At 38.2% G+C, this 23,137-nt stretch overlaps 1 protein-coding gene across 3 annotated transcripts; it reads left to right on the top strand.

Moving 5' to 3' along the window:
- The first annotated feature begins 82 nt into the window (after positions 1 to 82).
- On the top strand, positions 83 to 22,603 carry DCLRE1A (DNA cross-link repair 1A). 3 transcript variants are annotated; one of them, XM_081268736.1, is made up of 10 exons: positions 83 to 218; positions 700 to 1,825; positions 2,964 to 4,637; positions 6,580 to 6,713; positions 7,805 to 7,923; positions 10,283 to 10,423; positions 12,477 to 12,622; positions 13,460 to 13,614; positions 20,314 to 20,455; positions 21,848 to 22,603. In XM_081268736.1, the coding sequence occupies exons 2-10, from the start codon at positions 1,363 to 1,365 to the stop codon at positions 22,006 to 22,008; spliced, it is 3,135 nt and encodes a 1,044-aa protein (XP_081124862.1). In that variant the 5' UTR covers positions 83 to 218; positions 700 to 1,362; the 3' UTR covers positions 22,009 to 22,603. The 3 variants fall into 3 exon arrangements, with proteins under 3 accessions (XP_081124862.1, XP_081124864.1, XP_081124863.1); XM_081268737.1 differs by lacking the exon at positions 83 to 218 and adding an exon at positions 315 to 421; XM_081268738.1 differs by lacking the exons at positions 83 to 218; positions 10,283 to 10,423 and having other exon boundaries at positions 285 to 1,825.
- The last annotated feature ends 534 nt before the right edge of the window (positions 22,604 to 23,137 follow it).

Genomic DNA, 23,137 nt, shown 5'->3' with positions numbered 1-23,137 from the left:
GCAAAGCCTGGGATGGGGGGGCTTCTTGCTCGCTAAGGGACCCCTCCCCAACCCTCCACTTCGGAAACGAATAGGTTTCAAAACAAAATAAAATAAATAAATCCATAGAAGTTAAAAGGGCACTTAAAAATCTTCATTTAGAGTCCCACTTTTAGACTAAGATCAGCCGATTCGACACAGCTCTGGCAGCGAGAAGCAGTTCCCGCCAAGGACCAAAGGTAAAGGGATAGGAATGTCCTCGAGGGAGAAAGCTTTTTAAGTTGGGAATGACTGGCCAGTGGCTTTGACTTGTAACCAAAAGCTATTTTGTGCCTCTGGGAGTGCTGAAAGTGCGGGCGCGAATAGACTGCCAGCCGAGCGGGCGGTGGAGGCGCGGAGGGCTTCTGGCGCAGCTGCAGCTGCTCGCTGGGTGCCGTCGCAGGTGGGTGGCCACGAGGGACTTCTGAAGGGGAGAGATTTGACGGCAGTATTGGAGCTGGCTGCGCTTAACGTGGGGAGAGTTAAGGCCGCACTTGCTTCCTCGCAACCTCCAGAGTCCAAAGAGGAGGGTGGGAGGCCTCTGGCAAGGACCTCCAGAGGAGGCTGGTGGAGAAAGGGTCGCCCCCACTGCGGGACACAGAGCTTCTGTGGTCTGGAGCGCCCGAGTGTGACCTCAATGAAGCATCACTACCCATATTTACACTTTGTTCACTGTTCAAGGTTTGTACCTTGCTAAAGGAGGAGGATACTGGACGGACCCAGCAAACTGCAGATGTTGAACATCCCGGAGTCACGGATGAGGACACTAATCACACACCTACTTGATGACGGTGTGTCAAGTTTCACTAGTAAACTGAGGTAGCCAGTTAGTGTTTGGGACACTTGCTGAGCTCCTTGCCCAGAGACTGTACCTGAACTTGTGCTATTTGAACAATTGCCCACTTGAAAGAGAACTGACAGTAACTGCATAACAGTTCTACAAAGGATTGTTTTAGGATATTTTTGAACCTATACATTCCATTAGGGTTTAATTTTCAAAGTATTTCTATTTTTATGAATCAAGTTCTGGAAAGGACCAAAATACCAGAATGAAATAACAGCCGCAGGTGAAAACTTTACAGGTGCTACTCCTGTGGTGGGTATTCTGAGTTTTGCTGTGGTATTAATAGAACAGAAGGTGTTCTTGGGCACAGGGTTTGTAGCTTGCCAATGTGTTAGTTGCCAAAGCTTTAGGTTCCCATTGAGTTAGTAGATTTTTCATTACATTCAGTTTATTCCTCAGCCAAAAAAAAAAAAATTGTAACAAGTTTAAAAAATTTGTGACAAGAAATGGACTTGATTTACTAAAGATTAATGCTTCTGTAATGGTAAAATCATTTTGCCATGATAGAAGACATGTTTTCGGAAGAAGACATCTGGGAATACAAATCTAAAAGAAAACCAAAACTAGGACATCCAAATAATTGCTCTGAAAATATTCCAAAATCGGTTGAAAAAGCAACAGATGGGAAATACCAGTCAAGACGAAAAGGAAACAAAAAGAGAAACAAAGAAGCTAAAGGAAGGGTGGACTGTGAAATGTGCTTTGGAGAAACCAGTTCCCAGACTCCTGTATCTTCTAGTCAGAATTCAAGTTGTGGAGATGGTAGTCAACAGTCCCAAGACCAAGAGACCACTCCAGGAAGGCACCGAAGAACTCAAAAGCTCAAGCAAGTGTCCCCAAAGCCGCGTCCAGTTCATGATGGGTACTGCCCGTACTGCCAGATGCCTTTTTCCTCATTGCTAGGCCAAACACCTCGATGGCATGTTTTTGAATGTTTGGATTCTCCACCATTGTCTGAAACAGGTAAGGTTACAAAAAGATGCAAGAGTCTCTAAGTGGTCTAAAAGGCCTGTATGAAGTCAGATGTATCTGCTCAGTGAAATGAGCAAGACAAGCAATAAACCAAAAGAAAGATGAGATACTATCCCAGGTGATGATATCATTGCAAAGAAAGTTACAACCCTGAAAACAGCTTTTTGTTTGTTTTGCTTGTGTGTGTTTGTATGTGTCTGTTTGGGGGGTCAGGGGGAGGCGAGGAAGGTAGGTAGTACTGGGCATTTAACCCAGGGAGCTCTACCACTGAACCATATATCCCCAGCCCTTTATTATTATTATTTTGAGACACTGTCTCATTAAATTGCCCAGACTGATCTCAAACTTTCAATTCTTCTGCTTCAGCCTCCCAAGTCACTGGGATTATAGGTGTGCACCACGACACCAAACCTAAATACAGTTTAAATATATTTTGACTTTTTCATAAAGGTGTCTGAACATCTCAATTATTTTTCATAAATGTTAATTGAACCCTTACTGCACTAGGTACTTTCATTCTTTATACTTATTTGACTCACAATGAACATATAAGGTAGGTGATACTGAAATTTTACAGATAAGGGCTCTTAAAAGTTAAATATCTTGGCCAACTTATTATCTTTTGGGGAACTGTATAGAAAATACATCCTTGTTTCTAAATATGATTGTGTTGTAGTCATCAGGCTAGTGTATAGGAAGGAGTCTTAGTTGATTAAGATGTAATAACGAAAAATGTGCCAAATAACCGAAATAATGCTATGTGTTCGTTATCTTTAAACTTGAAGGTCATATTTAATGTGTAGAAAATTCTACTTTAAATATCTGAAGGAGTTGAATGACATATTTTAAGGTCATCTTATTTTTTTTAAGAAAAGATTATTTGAAAAGCAATTTAAAAGAGTATTTGATTTTAAAATAATAAATTGATAAATAGTAGCTTGCAACATGATGCTGAATTGTATCAGTATTTTTATGCTGATCTCTTTATTGTGCAGTTAACAATAGCTATCCTTGGAAATCCTCAAGTCCTTAAAGGAGGACTGGTGGTTTTCCACTGGTAGGTTACTTTGTAGTATTGATACTGTCAAAACTTACCCTGTAATACTTTTTTCTTCATTGAAATTTTCAGAGTGTCCTGATGGCCTTCTGTGTACCTCAACAATTCCTTCTCATTATAAGAGATACACTCACTTCCTGCTTGCTCAAAGTAGGGCTAGTACTGATCCATTTAGCAGCCCGTCACATGTGGCAGGTGGGAGTTTCAGTGAGACCCAGCCAGGCTTTTCTTGTAGCCTAGAGGAAAGATGGTCTCTGCAACAGAAACAAACTGAGAACTTAAAAAACATTTCAAATGATCCCTTGTTGATGACACAGTGTCTAAAAAAGTCTCAGCCTCCAACTGAAACCAATAAAAAGATTTCTTCTACAAACAGTCAGACCTCGAAGCAAGCTTTACATTTTACAGCATTTGTTAAGAATGACAAACTGGTAAGAGCTGGTTTGCCTTTTGCTGGGGCAGAATTAGACAGCCACAACAACTTACAACGCACACATTTGCCATTGCCAGAAAATGACTTTGGCAGCTGTGAAATCTCCTATTCTCCACTTCAGAGTGACGAAGAAACTTATGATATAGATGAAAAGCTGGATGATTCACAACAGGAACTATTTTTTTCTGAGAGTTCTAAAGATGGCAGCCTAGAAGAAGATGATAGTTCTACCAGTTTTAAAAACCTCCCTGGTCCCTTCCTGAAGGACCTGGAGGAGAGCTGCCCCAAAGTGAATAGCTTCTTAGCCCAGCAGAATAACACTAAAGAATTGTATAAGTGCAGTGCTCTAAATTCTTCTCAACTTAGCTCCCAAACAGAGTGTAGTATTTTATATGATGATCCAGAATATGCTGATAGACGGTTTTTATTGTCTTCACCTGCATTAAGAGGGGAGCCTGCTGCTTCTAATTGTCAGACCACTAAAGCAAAGCCTGGTGAGCCAGACTTTCACGCATCTCAACCAAATAAACAAAAACAGGTGATTGAAAACCCAACTGTACCACTACTTCAGAGAAAGATGTCAGAACCTTTTGGAAGCCAGGGAGGAGAGTATCTTCCTTTGACCCAAAGTAAAATTAGACAACTATCAAGTGAGAACTTCTGTACTAGAAATGATGCTAACTCACCACATTTCTGCAGAAAGGTATTGGATGGTATGCTAGATGGTGGCATTACAGTTTTGAATACAGGAAAAAAATCAAGTACACCTACTACTGCTAAGTTTCCTTTGAAGATATTGCCCTCTGATCCTAAGTGCAATGAAAGAAATCCTTCTACCAAGGTAATGAAGCAGATGGATATAGGTGTGTATTTTGGACTACCACCAAAAAGAAAAGAAGAGGAATCACTGAGGGAAAGTGCAATAGATGGGATGAACTTAAATCCCATTGTAAGTCCTAATGGAAAGAGGTCCCGGCAGTACAAGAGGAAAGCAGAAAAATCTTTAAGTGATTTAGAATTTGATGCAAAGGACTTAAATGAGAGTCAACTTTCTGTGGAACTGCCTGCTGAAAGGTCACAGCGGCAAAGAAAAAGACATAAAAAGTCAAATTCACCACAGGAAGGCGTACGTGGGAAGAGGTCAGGCCACCTTATTAACAATACAGAATTGGGAACAACCAATTCCATTGAAGACAATACCTTCAAGAAATCGGCTCATGGAAGGCTGCAAAGAGGTTACATGAGATTTTCGGACTCAGCTAATGCAGGGGAATTAAGAAAAAAGACATGTCCCTTCTATAAGAAAATACCTGGTAAGTTGGAACATCAGTGCTCAATTTATCAAAGACCCCCAATTTTTTAACTTAACATTCATTTTCTTATGTGTGTGTATATATTTATGGAAACGATTTGTGTACTCTGTGTTTGCTTTTCATGATACGTCATGAGTCTCTAATATAATTTTCTTTTTTTTTCTCTTTTTGGTACTCGGAGTCAAACCCAGGGGTGCTTCATTATTGAGCCACTTCCCCAGGCCTTTTTATTTTCTGTTTTGTGATAGGATCTCACTAAGTCATTTAGGGCCTCACTAAGTTATTGAGGCTAGCCCTGAACTTGTAATCCTCCTGCCTCAGCTTCCCTAGTTGCTGGAATTACAGGGTTGTGCCACTGCACCTGTTAGTTTCCTTTTTCTTATTTGCTTTATATTGTTATTCCATTTAACTCAGCAAACTTTTATTGAATATATTCTGCATACAAGTTACTATGCTAGTTAGGTAGATATTACAGATTATAGAAAGACGAGTAGAAATTGAGGAAAGGCTCTAAGTAACTATTATGGATAAGAGGCAGTGTCTAAGCACTTGTGAGAAGTATGAAGTCCTTCAAAGAAGAAAAATCCTACAGGTTGTACCTATCAAAATAAAAGCCAAACATTCTAAAACCATATTAGAACTTTCCCTGCCTTTTCATATTTTTGTAATTTTTTTCTACCTTCTCAGATGAGTTCATAGAAAAATGTGTAGCAATTTTTTATTATGTGTGTATGTGGTACTAGGGATTGAACCCATGGGTTCTTATTCCCAGCCCTTTCTGTTTTTACTTTGTTTTGAAACAGGGTCTCACTAAAGTATTAAGGTGCATGGGGCCTCACTGAGTTGCCAAGGCTGACCTCAAATTTGGCATCCTCCTCCTGAGCCTCCTGAGTCTCTGGAATTACAGGCCCATACCACCACATCTAACTATGAATTTTATTATTGAAGAAATCCATAATTATTCTTAGAAGAATGTACAGTAAAGCAGCCAAAATATACTGGGTTTTAGAAGATTTCTGTTGAGGTGCTTTATTGATGTTTTGGAGCTATAATTTGTTCAATGTGTTTGTTTTATTTTTAATCATTATTGTATTATTTAATACCTTTCTGGACTTTTAGTAAGCCAGGACGACTAACCCACATGTCAAAAGCCTCTAGAAGTGTGAAAGCTGCTTGTTTACTTGCTTGTCACCTGTCCTCACACATGGCTCTTCTTTTTTAAACACATTTGAAGACTGTATTCCTTGTTTCCCCTATGAGAAAACTTTTGAGGCATTTTTTTTTCCATTCCAACCCCATAATGAAGTTCAGATTACGTCTGTACTTTTTTTTTTTATATATCTTTACTTTGTTTTTGTTTTTATGTGGTGCTAAGGATCAAACCCAGTGCCTCACATGTTCGAGGCCAGTGCTTTGCCACTGAGCCACAACACCAGCCCCATATTTTTTTTTTTTTTTATATAGTGCTGTGGCTTTTAGAGGGCCACAAACTTTTGTAAGATTTGGGATTATTTGGGGCCTCAACCATTTTTGCCCCTTTAGAAGCATATCAATATCACCTGCTGAAAATTCACCTTTCAGAATTTCCAAAACATTCTCCTTTTGCTGTTTTGCAGAAGTAAAGGATTTCAGGTGCCCAGTAAATGTTGTAAAAGTATTAACAAAGAATTAATTGGTTTGTGATTGGTTTAAATTGTTTAAAAATTTATTTATTTGGTGGAGTTATACACACATGAAAGTCACTATACTGGAATATTTAGGAGAAACTTACAAGACTTATTCTCACCTTTTACTAAATTTATGCAGCATAAGTTTTTAAATAATTTATGGTTAATAGGAAATGAGGTGTGAAAAGGATAGGTGTTCAGCATCTGTGGTCAGATCAGGTGTCGCTGATATCCCCGTTGTTGGTTCACCCAGCCTGGTGGTGCTTTCCTTGCAGGAACCAGCTTCACAGTTGACGCCTTTCAGTACGGTGTGGTGGAAGGCTGCACGGCCTATTTTCTCACCCATTTCCATTCTGATCATTATGCCGGATTGTCTAAAAACTTCACATTTCCAGTCTATTGTAGTGAGGTAAGTTTTTGTATTCTAAGTTCCAACTTTATAGACTGCTGCAGATTTTTAAGCATTTTGGTTACAAGAGGATTAATTAAATGGTTAAGACCTATCATTGTAGTAGGAAAGATATAAAAAACAGATTCCAAGGTTTTAAAAGTTTTAAAATGAAATGAGTTAAAATCAGCAGTTATAGTCCATTTTTGAAAAATGCGTTTTGTTACATGAGGAGAATAAACCATGTGACATGTCGCGCTAAAAAAAAAAAAAAAGATTTCATTCAGTGAATGTTCTTTGAGTGCCTAAATAGGTATAAAAGGCAAAACACCTAACTTTAAAGAGCTTAAGCCTGCAGGGAATTTGTGTTGTAATTAAAAAAAATGGAGTGCCTAGGACTAGGGAGAAGAGAACTGTGTCACAGGCCAAGGTTAGAGAATGACATTTCATGTGAAAGAGGTGCTTTGAACTAATTATTAAAAGGTGAAGACTTTAGTCCCTATCGCAAGGGCTTTAGCTGGGATTTTATTTAGTCTTCACAGAATTTATTAAGTATCCTGTTTTTCTTAGTGAAGCTACCTGAGGCTTGCTGAGGTTAAGTGGCATGCCCAGGTCACACAGCAAGTAATGGCAGAGCCCAAATTTAAATGAAGGTATGTCTGATCACAGAATGAGGCAGAGGAAAGAGAAGATAACTTTCCAATGAGAGAGGAGAATTTGTGTAAAGGCAGACACCTCAGAAGGTGTCTACCTATTCTAGACTGTGTAAAGGCAGTCTACCTATTCTAGACTCTTCAGAAAATTCAGAAAGTCTGGAACACACTATGGGGAACCTCAGGAGACAAGCCCATAGCAATAGCAGGGACCAGATAAGGGTTTTGTGCATGGTGCTGGGAATGATGGGCCTTTCACAAGTGAGGGAGGGCCGGTGTGGATGTTCAAGTAGAAAAGTGACAGGTTGTTTTAGAAAGGCCTTCCTGACATTGTGGAGGGTTTAAATGAATAAAAGTGTGAAATCGGGAGATTATTAAGATGTTGTAATTCTGAATTAGATATGAAACAAAATATGTAGTGTTTTGCTGTGTCAGAAGTAAGCACATCCTGTTTTGTAGATAACTGGCAACTTGTTGAAGAGCAAGCTTCATGTGCAAGAACAATATGTCCATCCATTGCCGATGGACACTGAGTGTTTGGTGGATGGTGTCAGGGTTGTTCTACTTGATGCCAATCAGTGAGTATTACAGTCACCTTAATAATGGTTCATTTTTTAAAAAAAATATTCACAAGGAAATCACATTGGCATGGGTATTTAAGACCTTTTCTGTTAGAACTGGAATGCCTGGTGCTTCTTAAAACTCCAGTAAAACATGTTTCCACTTGTTAAAAAAATGTCCCCAATTACAGAATCAGAGAGTAAATATAGAGAAATCCTCTAAATGTTGCCTAACCTTATTTTAATTTAATGGTTTTTCTTTTCAGTGCTAGGAATTGAACCCAGGGCCTTGCACATGCCAGACAAGCACTCTGCCCTGAACTGTATTCCCAAATCACTATCCTTGACATATGAGACTCCATCTTATTTTTTTTTTTTAATACTTTCACATGTTGGTCTTCAAAAGATAACCTTTTGACCAGGAGCAGCGGCCCATTCCTAAAATCCCAGCAACTGGGGAGACTGAAGCAGGAGGCCAGACTCAGCAATTTAGGGAGACCCTAAGAAACGTAGCAAGACTCTGTCTCAAAATAAAAAATTCAGAGCTGAGGGTGTAACTTGGTGGTAAAGCACTCCTGGGTTCAATCCCCAGTACCAAATAAAATTAACAAATAAATAAATACCTTTTGCAATTTTCTTTAATATCGTTTATGTAAACCAAGAGCTCACCCTCCATTTACCTACTAGGGGTTTAGTTGCACTACCATGCCCAGTATCCCCACTGCCACTTTTAAATTAAGAAATCCACCAGGCTTTAGATACTAAAGATGTAAACTGGACCTGGTACTGCACTCATGTAATCCCACCTACTCCAAAAGCTGAAGCAGGAAGATTACAATTTGAGGTCAGCCTGGGCAACTACTTAACTACCCTATCTAAAAATAAGAAGTAAAGAGGCCTGGGATATAGCTCTCAGAGCGCTTTCCTAGTGTGTGTTGAGTCCCTGGGTTCCATCCCCAGTACTGGGGGAAAAATGATTCAGATTTTTCTTTCTTGGAAATTATTTTAACTCCCCCAACCCCACCCCCCACTTTTAAATGTCAAGTGCTGATGTTAGGGGTGGGGGCCTGGAAGCCACTAATCCTTGGGTGCCAGTTCTTGTGACTCCACTGGAAAGAATTTGAGTGAAACATACAGTAGGAAGTGAAGGTTTAATAGCGTGAGAAGCTGGGTAGTGTGCAGCATGGGGACTACACAGACTGCCTGGAGAGGGGCCGTGCGGTGCTCACAGAGTTGGGGTTTTTAAGGAAATTGCGTCCTTTATTCTTGCCTCAGTTTTCCTGTCCCCTTTAATTGGTTCATTACCCTTAGCAAACTTTCTCTGTCGGGGTCTTCATATTCTGACAGGGCAGTTGGGTGGTTGTGAAATGGTTTTTGGTGATAAGGAAGGGTTCCAGTAACTTGGTTGCAGGAGATGGTGGTGACATTTTCTGGAAACCGTGGTCCCTCTTTAGGAGTTCATTAACTGAGCTGAGGGGAGGTCTTGACATACCAGACGCCTCTTCTCTGATGTTCTTCTGTTTCAGTTAGGATCCCCAGGATTTTAAATCATGATTCCCCCAAGGGATTATAATTCTCTACAGCTTGGGGAAGGTTGGGCATTCAAATGCTGCTGGCTTAGATACGTTTTCCTGCTGTTCCTATTTTATGATTCCTGTTTTTCTTGGTGCATAGGCCTGATATGTGTCCTTCATTGTCCTTTCCCTCTGCCCACCTGTTCATGGCTAACTAACCTACCTAACACTATCAGCACTCATGTTCCCATAATACATGACTCTGCTTCTTTTCACTTTTCCTAGAATGTTAGTTAGCTCCTGTTCTGTTGAGAGCAGAGAAGTTTAGGGAAAGAAGTAAGACTAAATCCAAGTTTCCTAAAATCCAGGCCAATGTTATACTTGGGGTTGCTTTCCTTCAAGGTTTTGTCTGCTAGCTCTGCTATTTCGTTTTTCAGACATCATTTTAAGTTCTGAGTTTTTGAGCCAGCTTTATTGAGGTGTTCACCATAGATTACATAATTAGCATAACTATCTGATCAAGCTAGTATGGTGTAGCCTGTGCCTCAAGCATACAAATATTTGTCTTATCAGACAAAATATACCAGGGGCTTAGAGCTCATTCCCCAGGCCAATGACCAGTCCTGAAGTTGGCCTTTCTTGGGAATGTGCAAGGTTTGAGCCTCTCCTGCCTGGGGAGTCAGGCCTTTCCTGCACACCTTTCTTTCTTCAACCTAAGTTTCCTTGAGTTCTGAGTGTTGCATTCCCTCTGAGCACAGTGTTGTGTCACTGTGGTCAGCTAATGGTTTGCTAACTTGTGAAGAAGGTACCCTCCCTTTAGGTGCGAGTCTGTTGTAATCTTCCCTAAGCATGTTTGTGTTCAGCTGCCCAGGTGCCACCATGATCCTTTTCTACCTTCCTAATGGTGCTGTTGTATTGCACACTGGAGACTTCAGAGCGGATCCCAGCATGGAGCGGTCTCTTCTTGCAGGCCAGAAAATCCACACACTGTACCTAGACACCACGTAAGAGAGGCGTTCATTGAGTGCTTCCTTTTCCTGCTGATAGCATTTATTCTGTATTTTATGAATTTGCTTGGTAATTAAAATGATGGCTTAATGATGATTATTATTTTAAAGTATTAGCAGAGGAATGCTGTTTGGAAAATATACACTTGAAAAAGAGCATATTTGGGACTACATAATTACTACATAATTGATGATAGCTAATTTTTTTCATAGTTCTTCTAACAAAATTTTTTTTTGTCCTGAAGATTTAATCCAGGGTTGCTTTACCACTGCACTACATCCCAACCCTTTGTATTTTTTTTATTTTGAGACATGGTCTTTCTATCTTGCTGGGGCTGGCCTCAAACTTGAGATCCTCCTACTCTGTCTTCCAAGTCGCTGGGATTACAGGCATGTGCCACCACACCTGGCTATTTTTGAGTATGTTTATAGGACACCCTGTTACTGAAAGGAGGAAGAAAAACTGAAGAAAAATACCCTTATAGGTTATTCTTCCAAAGTGTCTGTTAACATATCAGATAAAAACAGGAAAATGATGCCAAATTGCCATTCTGTTTCTGAGTATTGAAAATTGCTTATAAAGGTAACTTATAAGTGATAGTTTTGAATTTAAACATAGTAGTACAAATCATTACATTTTAATTATATATGTAATCTATAGATCAAGGTATAATTGACAGATAAAAGTACTATATATTTCTGGTATATAGTGTGATATTATGTACTATAATACCTCATCAATTTGTTATAAATTAATTCTATTAACTAGTTCAACCTGTTGGAAGAAGTTTAAATGGGATATTTTAATAAAAAATGGCCTTTCCACATCCAGTTTTCTTATAGTAACTGATTTTTTCCATTCTTTTATGTCTACTTTAAGTAGTAGATAAATTAAGAAAATAAGTGAAAGCCAGGCATGGCAGTTCATACCTATAATCCTAGCAGTTTGGGAGGCTGAGGCAGGAAGATCACAAGTTCAAGACCAGCCTCAGGAATTTAGCCAGACTCTGGGGTTTGGGATGTAACTCAGTGGTAAAGCACCAATAGGTTAAATCCTCAGTACCCCAAAAAGAAAGAAACGAAAAGAAGTTAAAAAACATTGTTACATAGTTCTAAAGAAAATTGTGTATTTTGTCATGAGTGTTGATAGAAGAAAGGACTGAATTTTTCCCTCTTTTCTGGTGATTGACTAGCAAAAGTGATTTTGAAAATTGGGGAAAATGTATTTATTGGGTATTTGTAATTTATTACATTTTAGTGAAATAGTGCTTACCTTTCATCTCAAAATATGTATAGATAGTATTTTAAAATTAATCTTTCACTGGGTGTTAGTCTGTTTAGGCCCAACTGGATCTTTTGTGTTCCTTTAATTCTATATATATTTCTGTATGTGCAAGAAGAGATAGTATCAACCATGAAACTATGAATTGATCTAAACATTAAATTCATGTTTCATTATTTTAAATTATTTAGTCCACATATAATCCCTATCAGTAGTATTTTCTTTGATAGTATTTGAGTTGGAAAGAAAAGATACTGAGATACATAATCGATAACTAAAATAGGGGACTGGCTGGAAATATTCTTAGAAGGAAAAAAGTCTTGAGAAAGGCAATTTCTTTGAAGTTGATAAAAGAAATGTACTTGAGCACATGCCTATAATCCCAGAAACTTGGGGGGCTAAGGGGAAGGATCACAAGTTTGAGGCCAGCCTTGGCTTTAGTGAGACCTTATCTCAAAACAGGAAAAATAAAATAAAGGGAGTGGTAAAGCACTCTTAAGTTCAATTCCCGTTACTAGGGGGCGGGGGGAACAAAAAAAAAGGGAAAAAATCCTTAAAAAGAAATGAAAACTCACAATCCCCATCATAAATTAGCCATAACTTGTGACAAATAACTTTAACTCCAGGAAGTGACCTAACCATTGTGGTTTTAATATATTATACTGTTGTCATATGTGAGTTGCTGCAGCTTATCTTCTAAAATAGCATCTATGTTAAGACCATAGCTTTCTTCTGCTCTTTTAATAAGTACCATATTTCCATATTAAGCTATTGCAGCCCAGAGTACACCTTTCCATCTCAGCAAGAAGTTATCCAGTTTGCCATCAACACCGCCTTTGAGGCTGTAACTCTAAACCCCCGTACTCTGGTTGTCTGTGGCACTTACAGTATCGGAAAAGAGAAAGTCTTCCTAGGTGGGTGGTAGCTGTATCTAATTTACATTAACATATTATAAACACCAGATTCTTTTTGCATAAAGCCCTGTCAGTGTCTACTCCTGCATTTGTACATATTTTCTGAAATTATTCCATATTATCTTTGAAGTTGAAGAAAGATTCATAATATTTGATACATTTAAACTTTGAAAGGCTTAACTTTATTGAAACATGAATATGCTTATCTTAGTACTTATAAGATATTTATAAACAAGTGCCCATGTGACATTATTATTTTCATTAACTTTGAAGGATGAGTAATGCATAGTTGTATCATCCTTTGAGGATACCTGCTAGTTAACTTTTGTTGCTTTATCTATGTATATATTACACTAGTTTGTCTAGGAGATACTGTTCTATTTTTGTGGGGTACTTCGATTTCTTCTTAAGTGTGATCACATTATCTCAATCATTAAGATATGAAGTGTTAGCCTAGCATGGTGGTACACGCCTGAAATCCCAGTAACTCCGGAGGCTGAGGCAGGAGGATTGCAAGTTTCAGGCCAGCCTCAGCAACTTAGTGAGGTCCTGTCTCAAAATAAAAAATAAAAAGGACTGGGGATGTAGCTTAGTGGTAGAGCATCCCAACCCCCAGTACCAAAAATAAAATAAAAAGTAAGTTCTTTGGCATTATCACAATTTATTTCACACAGATAAACAATTAAATGATTCAGCCACTTAGAGATATAGTAAATGTACAAATGTTTTGAATTTGTTTTTGATAAATTCTTATTTTAAAATGTGATTAAATGACAATTTTATGATTTTTCCATATGCCGTAATGTTTCTGTCTTTAACCTTTTGTTTTGCCTGTAGCTGTTGCTGATGTTTTAGGTTCAAAGGTGGGCATGTCCCGAGAAAAGTTTCAAACATTGCGGTGCCTCAATATGCCTGACATTAATCCCCTCATCACCACAGACATGTGGAGTTCATTGGTCCACCTTCTCCCAATGATGCAAATTAATTTTAAGGTAAGGACTCAAGAGAAATGTTTTTTAGGGTGAACCAGAAAAAGATCTAATGATCATAAACTAGAATCCCATTTTACTTGCATATAAACTTCAAGAAATTCAGGTATAATGAAATCACCTATTTTAAAATTTGCCTTAGAAAGTCTTTCAAGGGAATTCTAAATGTTTTTAGTTCTTCTGAATATGTAACTCTAAAAAGTAGTTTGTGTGCCAGGTGTTTAGAAAATAAAGAACTGTCATACAGGAAGGAACAGAAATAGAAAAGAATGCATGTGTGTTCATTGAATCCTCCATGTCAAGATCACTTTCCAGTTCTTTCTGGGTGGGTGGTGGAAGTGAGGGGAGAGTTCTGAGTTCTTACTTCAGGTCTGTTCTGTTCTGTTCCAATATTAATATTAAACCTCTGTAACATTGGTGTGTGTTGAAAATTTACTTATTGAGGATTAGATCAAATAGTGGAAGTTCCTGAGAGGAAGTTCTAGCATTAGTTCTTGGTTATAAACTGAGGCACATATGACACAGCCTTACCGTGATTTGGGGGCTTGTCTGTCAGGTTTGTTCACATAAAGAGGTTTATTCCATATATTTACATTTTGATACTTGTCAATGGAATATTTCGAAAAATACTGATATTTTGTATTAAACACAATTCAGAACATACCGCACAAAGAAATATGTTTTTACTTTTGCTCTAATATTTGTAAAATAACTTTTTTGGAACTTTTTGAAATGGGATGCTAATTACTATTGCTATCTCTGTTTTATAAATAATAATACGTTGTGTAAAGAAAATGAATGTTAATTCTTGATTAGGGAAATTCTTTCTGGTCTAACTACTTTTTTCTGTGAGACTAAGGTGAACTATTTATGGCCTATTTTCATGAGTATGTGTAATCCATAAAAATTTTAGGCATGCCTGGCATTTGTCCTAACACATCTGTAATCCCAGGGACTTGGGAAGCTGAGGCAAGAGGATTGCAAATTTGAGGCCAGCCTCAGAAATTTAAATGAGGCCCTAAGCAAATTTAGCAAGACTCTGTCTCAAAAGTAAAACAATTTTTTTTAAAAAAGGGCTGGGGATGTGATTCAATGATAAAGAGCCACTAGGTGAAATCCCTGGTACAACCCCCCCCACACACCCAAAACCCAACAATTCAGGCACAATCAAGCCAGAGTATTGTCCATTATTTCTCCCCTACCCCAGTACTGGGGATTATACCCAGGGGTGCTCTACCAGGGTGTTCTTCCACTGAGCTATATCCCTATTCCTTTTAATTTTTTTTTTATTTTTTAATTTGTCTTGCTAAATTCCCCACGCTGGCTGGAGACTTGAGATCTTCTTTCATAGTCTACCTTGTCACTGGAATTACAGGCATGTGCCACTGTGCCTGGCTTGTCCATTGTCCATTGATGGTTTTGTTTTTGTTTTTGTTTTTGTTTTTTGGTACTGAGGATTAAACCCAGGGGTGCCCACTGAGCTATTTCCCCAGTACTTTTTATTTTCTATTTTGAGACAGGATCTCACTGAGTTGCTGAATGTCTTGCCAAATTGCCGAGACTTTTCTCAAATTCGGGATCCTCCTGCATCAGGTTCCACAGTTGCTGGGATTACAGGCGTGCACCACTGGGCCGGGCACCTGATGTTTAAGCGAGACTTGCAGATGTATTTTAAATGTGGGAGGCAATTAGTGTGAAGACTAATGAGATGTCATCAGTCATAAGGATGTCCAGTAATATCCTGAAAAGGGTATAGCATATTGTAATCATTTTATTTTATAGTTTTATTTCCAAGTTTGTTTTTATTTTATAGTTTTTTTATTTTTAAATTTATTTATTCTAATTTGTTATACATGATAGCAGAATGCATTTCAATTCATAGAGCACAATTTTTCATGTCTGGTTGTACACAAAGTAGAGTCACACCATTCGTGTCTTCATACATGTACTTAGGGTAACGATGTCCATCTCATTCACCTATCTTTCCTGTCCCCCTGCCCCTTCCCTTCTTGCTCCCTCCCCTTTGCCCTACCTAAAGTTCCCCATTCCTCCCTTGCTCCTCACCCACAATCCCCATTATGGATCAGCATCCTCATAGAAAACATTCACCATTTGGTTTTTGGGGATTGGCTTACTGCACTTAGCTTAATATTCGCCAACTCCATCCATTTACCTGCAAATTCCATGATTTTATTCTCTTTTAATACTGAGTAATATTCCATTGTGTGTATATACCACAGTTTCTTTATCCCTTCATCTACTGAAGGGCATCTGGATTGGTTCCACAGTTTAGCTATTGTGAATTGTGCTGCTATATACATTGGCTGCATCACTGCTGTAGGCTGTTTTTAAGACCTTTGGGTATAAACCAAGGAGTGGGATAGCTGAGTCAAATGGTGGTTTCATACAGAGTTTTCCAAGAAATCTCCATACTGCTTGCCAGATTGGTTGCACCAGTTGGCAGTCCCACCAGCAATGTATGATATCCCTTATCCCCCCACATCCTTGCCAATACTTATTGTTCTTTGTATTCTTAATAGCTGCCATTCTGACTGGAGTGAGATGAAATTTTAGAGTAGTTTTGATTTGCATTTCTCAATTGCTAGAGATATTGAATGTTTTTTCATATATTGTTGATTAATTGTATATGATCTTCTGAGAAGTGTCTATTCAGTTCCTTGGCCCATTTACTGGTTGGGTTTTTAGTTTTTTTGGTGTTAAGTTTTTTTAGTTCTTTATATCCCTAGAGATTAGTGCTCTATCTGATGTGCATGTGGTAAAAATTTGCTCCCATTCTGTAGGCTCTCTTCACCTCACTGATTGTTTCTTTTGCTGAGAAGAAGCTTTTCAGTTTGAATCCATCCCATTTATTGGTTCTTGATTTTGTTTCTTATGCTATAGGAGTCTTGTTAAGGAAGCTGGGGCCTAATCTGACATGATGAAGATTTGGGCCTACTTTTTCTTCTATTAGGCTCAGGGTCTCTGTGGTTAGCCATCAGGAAACTGCAAAGCGTTACCAGACCAAGACACCACTTGACATCCACTAGGAGAGCTGTAATAAAAGTGATGGTAACGATTGATGAGGATACATGGGATTGGAACCTGGGTCTTTGCTGGTGGAATTTGAACTGGTGTAGCTATTTTGGGAAACAGTTTGGTAATTCCTTAAACCATATCATGTGGGGTGGCCATGTGACCCAGCCATTTCATCCTATATGCCCAAGAGAATTGAAACACACGTCTGCACAAAACTCCTATGGAAATGTTTATAGAACATTACCCATAGTAGCCCCAAAGTCAAAACAACCCAAATGCCCATCAAATAGTGAATGTTTAAATGAAATTCGATCTATGAATAGATCTATTCATAAAACAGAATATTATTCACCTGTAAATAGGAATGAAGTACTAATGCATCTGTAATATGATTGAACCTTGAGAACACTATGCCAGACAAAAGAAGCCGGACACTGAAGGCTACTTATTGTATGATCCACTTACATGAATTGTCCAGAACATTAAATCCGCAGAGACAGAAAGTGGGTTAATGGTTCCCAGGGCTTGAGGGAGAGGAAATGGAGAATGACTGCCAGTGCTCAAGGCTTCTGTTCCAGAAGGGGATAGTGGTGATGGTTGCCCAGCTTTGTGAAAATACTAGAAACTGCTGAATTGAACTCTTAAAGGGTGGGGCATTTATCTGCCTGGAAGCCAAGGAGGGTTAAGAAAAGAATGAGGGTCAAGGAAATGAAGACAGGAAATACAGAACCTGTGCCCAGAAAAAGGATTTGTTTGTTTATTAGAAACAAGGGTTTTTATATTGTGAGTCACAGGGAGAAATGGAAGATAACTGAGGAAGGCAGTTATTGATGAAGTAGGGTTTCTGAGTGAGATTTGGAACACAGGTAGATTCACCAGCCCACGGCTTTACAGGCTATTTTCTGATATATGTGGTCTTCTTTTAGACAGCTTGTATTTACGAGTCCAAACTGAAACAAGAATTAAATCTTCAAGCAGCTACAAACTCAAGAATTTTTATGTAAGAATTCAAACTGGTTTTAAGGATTCAGAAATGTTCATTAAATCTATATTTTTAATACTCATTATCTGTATTTTGCCACTTCTAAGAACTTATGCTAAAAAAGGAGTCCTTTGTGACAAGATTCCTCTGTGAAGCTCCCTGATGATGGGAGTTAGAGAAAGCTAAGAAAGGGCGGAGGATTTCCATTAAACCAGACCCAGGGGGCGGGGCTTAACAGATCCTCTGCCTTGGAGCCTGTTGGCCTCCAGAAGGTGACCTCTATATCCTCTCTGCTCCTCCTGATCTACATGGCATAATCCTGGAGCAGATGATTCCTCCATTAAAGTGTCCTGGTATTGATGATATTTCTTGAAGATTTCTTTTCTTCAAAACACAGATGTAGCAGAAGCTGTTGGTTATCATGGTGTTATATTTTAGTTAGTAATTAGATAATTTTTTTAATCAGCCAAAAATAATTTTATTGCATCAGAGGTAATGACTTTTTATGAAAAGATAAGCCTAATACAGTTTTCTGGGTATCCATGGTCTTCCTAAAACCCTCTGAAAAGCTATAAAAAGTAACCCCTGGGTCCTATTTATGCTATATGGTTGATTACCACTGCTGACTTAAACCTGATTGGCCAAATGTGGTAAAACATTTTAAAAACAATGATGCTATAGATGATTGTCTTCATACTGAAAAATAGTTCTGGTGACATTGCCAAAAGGACTTTTCTCACAAATTGGTTCAATAAGCAGAAATGGTCATAGAACAGAGATTTTGTGTCAACTAAACTGTTTATAATAAATTTCCTCATGAGAGTTGTTCTGAAATCATGGTAAATGGACAACTGGTAACTGTTGACGGTCTCTTCTGAAGGATGGCTTGTATAACATCTTAAGTTTATGTTTGTGGCACTAGACTGCACCACATGGTGTTTTTGTGGTCACTGATTTGTTTCATAAAAAGCAGAAATTAGTTCTCTTTTTAAATTGTCCTGGGTGTTTTGAAGTAACAAATAGGAATGATTGGGTTGATGACATAGATTGAAAATTGAACTCTGAGCTAATGGCATTTCATGTATAATTACACTAAAACCCAGTTTCCTGTCTTGTCCTTTCTCCGTGAAGGCAAGGGAGGGAGAAGACACTGGGTTAGCTCAGGCTTAGACACCAAGGCAGCAGCTTGAAACTTTGCAGAGAATATTGTAATTGAAGCTTATTTGTACATCCATCCATGCAAATTTCTTCCTTCCTTCCTTCCTTCCTTCCTTCCTTCCTTCCTTCCTTCCTTCCTTCCTTCCTTCCTTTCTTTCTTTTTTCTTTTTTTTGATGTTCCTAGTAGTTGGTTAGAAATAGGACTGTTTTGTGGTAGATGCTCTTGTATTGACCTCAAATTAATAAACAGGTAATTGATACAAAAGAAAAATCCAAGGATTTTCATTTCATCGGTGAAGTGTATTTTATTATTAATCCATTCTAATGAATTATTGAATAATTGAAACTGGATGTTATTCTGGGCTGGGGATATAGTTCCATTGGTAGAGTGCTTGCCTCATATGCTGGGTTCAATCCCCAGCCCCACCAGAAAAAAAAAAAAAAACTGAAACTGGGTGGTATTCTTAAAATTAAAAGTATTAAGATTTTTTTAAAAAAATCTCTCATGCCACTATTATCCTTAGTTGGATTTCTCTTAGCTCTCAAAGATTGAAGTTTGGTTATCAATTTTCTAAGAGTTTTATCGAATATCATTTATTGTGACTTTGGTTTGGAGTTCCATTCAAGATATAGTTTTTACAATACTAGGGATTGAACCCAGAGACCCTCTGCCACTGAGCCACACTTCTAGTTTTTTGTTTTTTGTTTTTTTGAGACAGGCTCTCCTTAAATTGCCCAGGCTGGCCTCGAACTTGTGAATTTCCTACCTCACCCTCCCAAGTAACTGAGATTATGCATGTGTATGAGCATGGTAATGCCCAGCTCTATTCAAGATTTATAAAAGGGGCATTTTACTTCCAATTATAGTGGCATAAAGAGTTTGAAATTTAGTTCATGTTTAAATGGTAGAAAGGTATGAACACCTGAGAATAATGCTAATGTGATCTTTAAAATATATATCTGGAGGCTGGGGTTGTGACTCAGTGGTAGAAGGCTCGTCTGGCATGCATGGGGCACTGGGTTTGATTCTTGGCATCATACATAAGTAAAAAATATTGTATCCACCTAAAATATATATCTGTTAGAAGCATAATGTCGCCATCCTTACAAAATTCTGTCAATCCTCTGTCAGTTTATGTGTATGGAGTCGTGTGGGCACTGATGTTTACCACTAGTGATATTAGAGTCTCTTGCAGTAGAATTTGGAGAGAGGTGTTTCTTTGCTTTTTTTAACTATCTGAGTTGTAATTTGCTTACATTTAATTACTCGGTGTTTCAAGTTGTTTCCTCATATTTTTTAACAGTACCTGAACTTGTTTAGATAAGCAAAGAAGAGCTGATAATCTATTCAATGATTCCATTTTTTTAGAAACATGGCTGAAAGGTCGTTGCAAGCCAGTCTTAGCAACTAAAAGCTTCTCGTGACCATGCCAATGTGACATCTGTAATCATCCTGCTTAATTCCACATGACCCATCTCCATTGACTGCTGAATCAACGTGCTGTTTTTTTTTTTTTTTAAAACAGGGTTTGCAGAATCATTTGAAGAAGTATGATGGGAAATATGATCGGATTTTGGCTTTTCGACCCACGGGATGGACGCACTCTAGCAAGTTCTCCAGCATAGCAGATATTACTCCTCAGACCAAGGGAAACATTTCAATATATGGTATATTATTAAATTTTCTCACATTTAATGTTTATAATCATTTGCATTTCTTAAAATCAACATCCCAAAGCCAAAACAAAACCAAGCACAAAATAATTTAACAATCCCTGAGGGTTATTTTTTGTTTATTTGCTTGTTTGGGGAGGGTATACTAGGGCTAAGAGGAGCTTTCCCATTGAGCTACATCTGCAGTCCTTTTTTGTTGTTTAATTTTTTATTTTGAGACAAGGTCTTACTAAGGTTTTGAGTCTGATCTTTAACATGAACTTGCAGCCCTCCTGCCTCAGCCTCTCCTGGGATTACAGGCATGGATCACTGCACCCAGCAATAATTCAGGAGTTTTAAATCTCTCTACAACTCTAAACCTCTGTCTAGTCCATTGTACACTGATACAGAGGAGCTCAACCAATAGATAGGTATTGACAGATTATTTCCTTTGTGTGATCAATGATATTTAGAGGAAATTGCAGAACTACTGAAAGGAGGAACTCAGTGTCTATAAATGGAAGTCTAGATTATGCATGAGATTGTGAGCAGGAGGAGAATGGCTTAGATGTGGCGACAGCAGGAGGGACAGACTTGACTTTGGTGTTCTCCTCTCCTGGAGGGAGTTCACCATTGCCCGCAGAGCTGGCTTAGTTCCATGGATGGCTGGTGTCACCAGACCAGCGGCTTAACCTTCAACCTCTGAAGACTCTAGCTGACTCAAAACAGGTCCTCCAACCCTTCTCTCTGGTATTTGATCTTTAATAAAGGAGATAAGGGATTTTGAGGGTTTCATCTTTTTCTAATTGTTTATGTATGTAAAGCTTGGGACTAGAACCTGCTTACTTGTTCTAGAAGTCAAATCTCCTGCCTGCCATTCTTCACATTTGACTTGTATTTCTTCAAGATTTTCCTGAAATCTATAGCTGAGTGTTTTAAATAAATAAATAAAAATAAGAAAATCCCAATTAAATGGGACTCTCTAGAAATGGATATTATTAAGTATATGCATAGAAAAGTAATGAGTTTTTTTTCAATGTTCTAAGTTTTATATTTTTAATGTTTTAATCTTTATTTTCTATAAAAATACCAAATTTTCTTATGAGAACTAACGCACCAAGAAATTTGGACAAGAATGCTCAGGATTACTTTTCTGTTTTATTTTGTACTCGAGAGCTTGTTTGGTTTTTATTTATTTAACTTTCCTATGTACATATATGAATATACCACAGTGAATTTCACCATCATGTACATCCATAAGAAATTAATTTTAAAAATAACTATGGGTAAATAGAAGAAAGATCAGTAGGGGGAAGGGGACAGATAGTGGGAGAGGGAAGGGGAAGGAGAGCACTTTTTTATTAGTTTGATATTTAGTAGGCAATGTCTTCACATTGGTCTTTTCAGGAATTCCTTACAGTGAACACAGCAGCTACCTAGAGATGAAGCGTTTTGTCCAGTGGCTGAAACCGCAGAAAATTATACCTACCGTAAATGTTGGCACCTTGAAATCTCGGCACACAATGGAGAAATATTTTAAAGAGTGGAAATTGGAAGCTGGATATTGATGATACCACCACAGAGGATTCAGCAGTAGTTAAGTTCCTTGGGTGTAGTTAGTAGTTAAATGGTATGAAATACATTTTATGTGAACTGCCCCATGAAGATCACATAATTTATTTTCTCATTTATATTTGAATAAGATATTCATGGTGCTGAATGCCTCTCAGAATCATCAAAAGTAGCTGGGTACAGTGATACATTCCTGTAATCCCAGTGACTTGGGAGGATCAGGAGTTTGAGGCCAGCCTCAGCAACTTAGCAAGGCCCTGAGCAATTCAGGAGACCCTGCCTCAAAAATGGCTGGGATGTAGCTTAGTGGTTAAGCATCCCTGGGTTCAATCCCTGGAACCAAAAAAAAAAAAATTCATCAAAAATAACTGAATATCCTCAATTTCTTGCCTCTTCTTCCTTGGAGGCATTTATATTTCACATTATGGTTTAGGGGAGAAAACAAAGGCAGTTTTGGTGAGCAAAAGAATTCATAGTGATGGAAAAACTATACCGAAAGTATTATATACAAGTAATTATGTATCTTTGAAATTATGAAATAAAATTTTTATATGATATATATTCTTAAATAAAAATTACTATAAAATTTGATAGAGTGTCTTTTGGTGGGTTTTGTCATTGTTTTGTTTCCTTTTTCATAAACTTTTTTTTTAAGAACAATTTTAGGCACAGAGAAAGATTGAGCAGAAAGTTCAGGGTTCCATACCCCCATACCCCCATGTCCTCTCCCATTAAGAGCAATCCCCCACCAAGAAGGTACATGTGTGACAGTTAATGGACTTATATTGACATATCAGAAACACCTTGGTCCACAGTTTAACTAGGGCTCACTATTGGTTAGGTACATTCTGTGGGTCTTGACAAACCTATGAGAGCACATCTATTATTACCGTATCATACAGAATTGTTACAGTGTTAGAAGTTCTCTGCACTCTTCCTGTTCATCCCTTTCTCCCTCCTATGCCCTGAGAGTTACTCATCGTTCCACTGTCTCCACAGATTCGCCTTTTCCGACACGTCCTACGGTTGCAGTTATGTACCATGTGCTTTTTCAGACTGGCTTTTTTCACTTAGCAGATAGTGGGAGAGGGAAGGGGAAGGAGAGCACTTTTTTATTAGTTTGAT

Source organism: Spermophilus citellus, assembly GCF_964194105.1.
Source record: "Spermophilus citellus genome assembly, chromosome: 15".
Taxonomy (NCBI): domain Eukaryota; kingdom Metazoa; phylum Chordata; class Mammalia; order Rodentia; family Sciuridae; genus Spermophilus; species Spermophilus citellus.
Note: the sequence above shows the minus strand (reverse complement) of the source record. Positions and strands in the feature narration are given on the sequence as shown.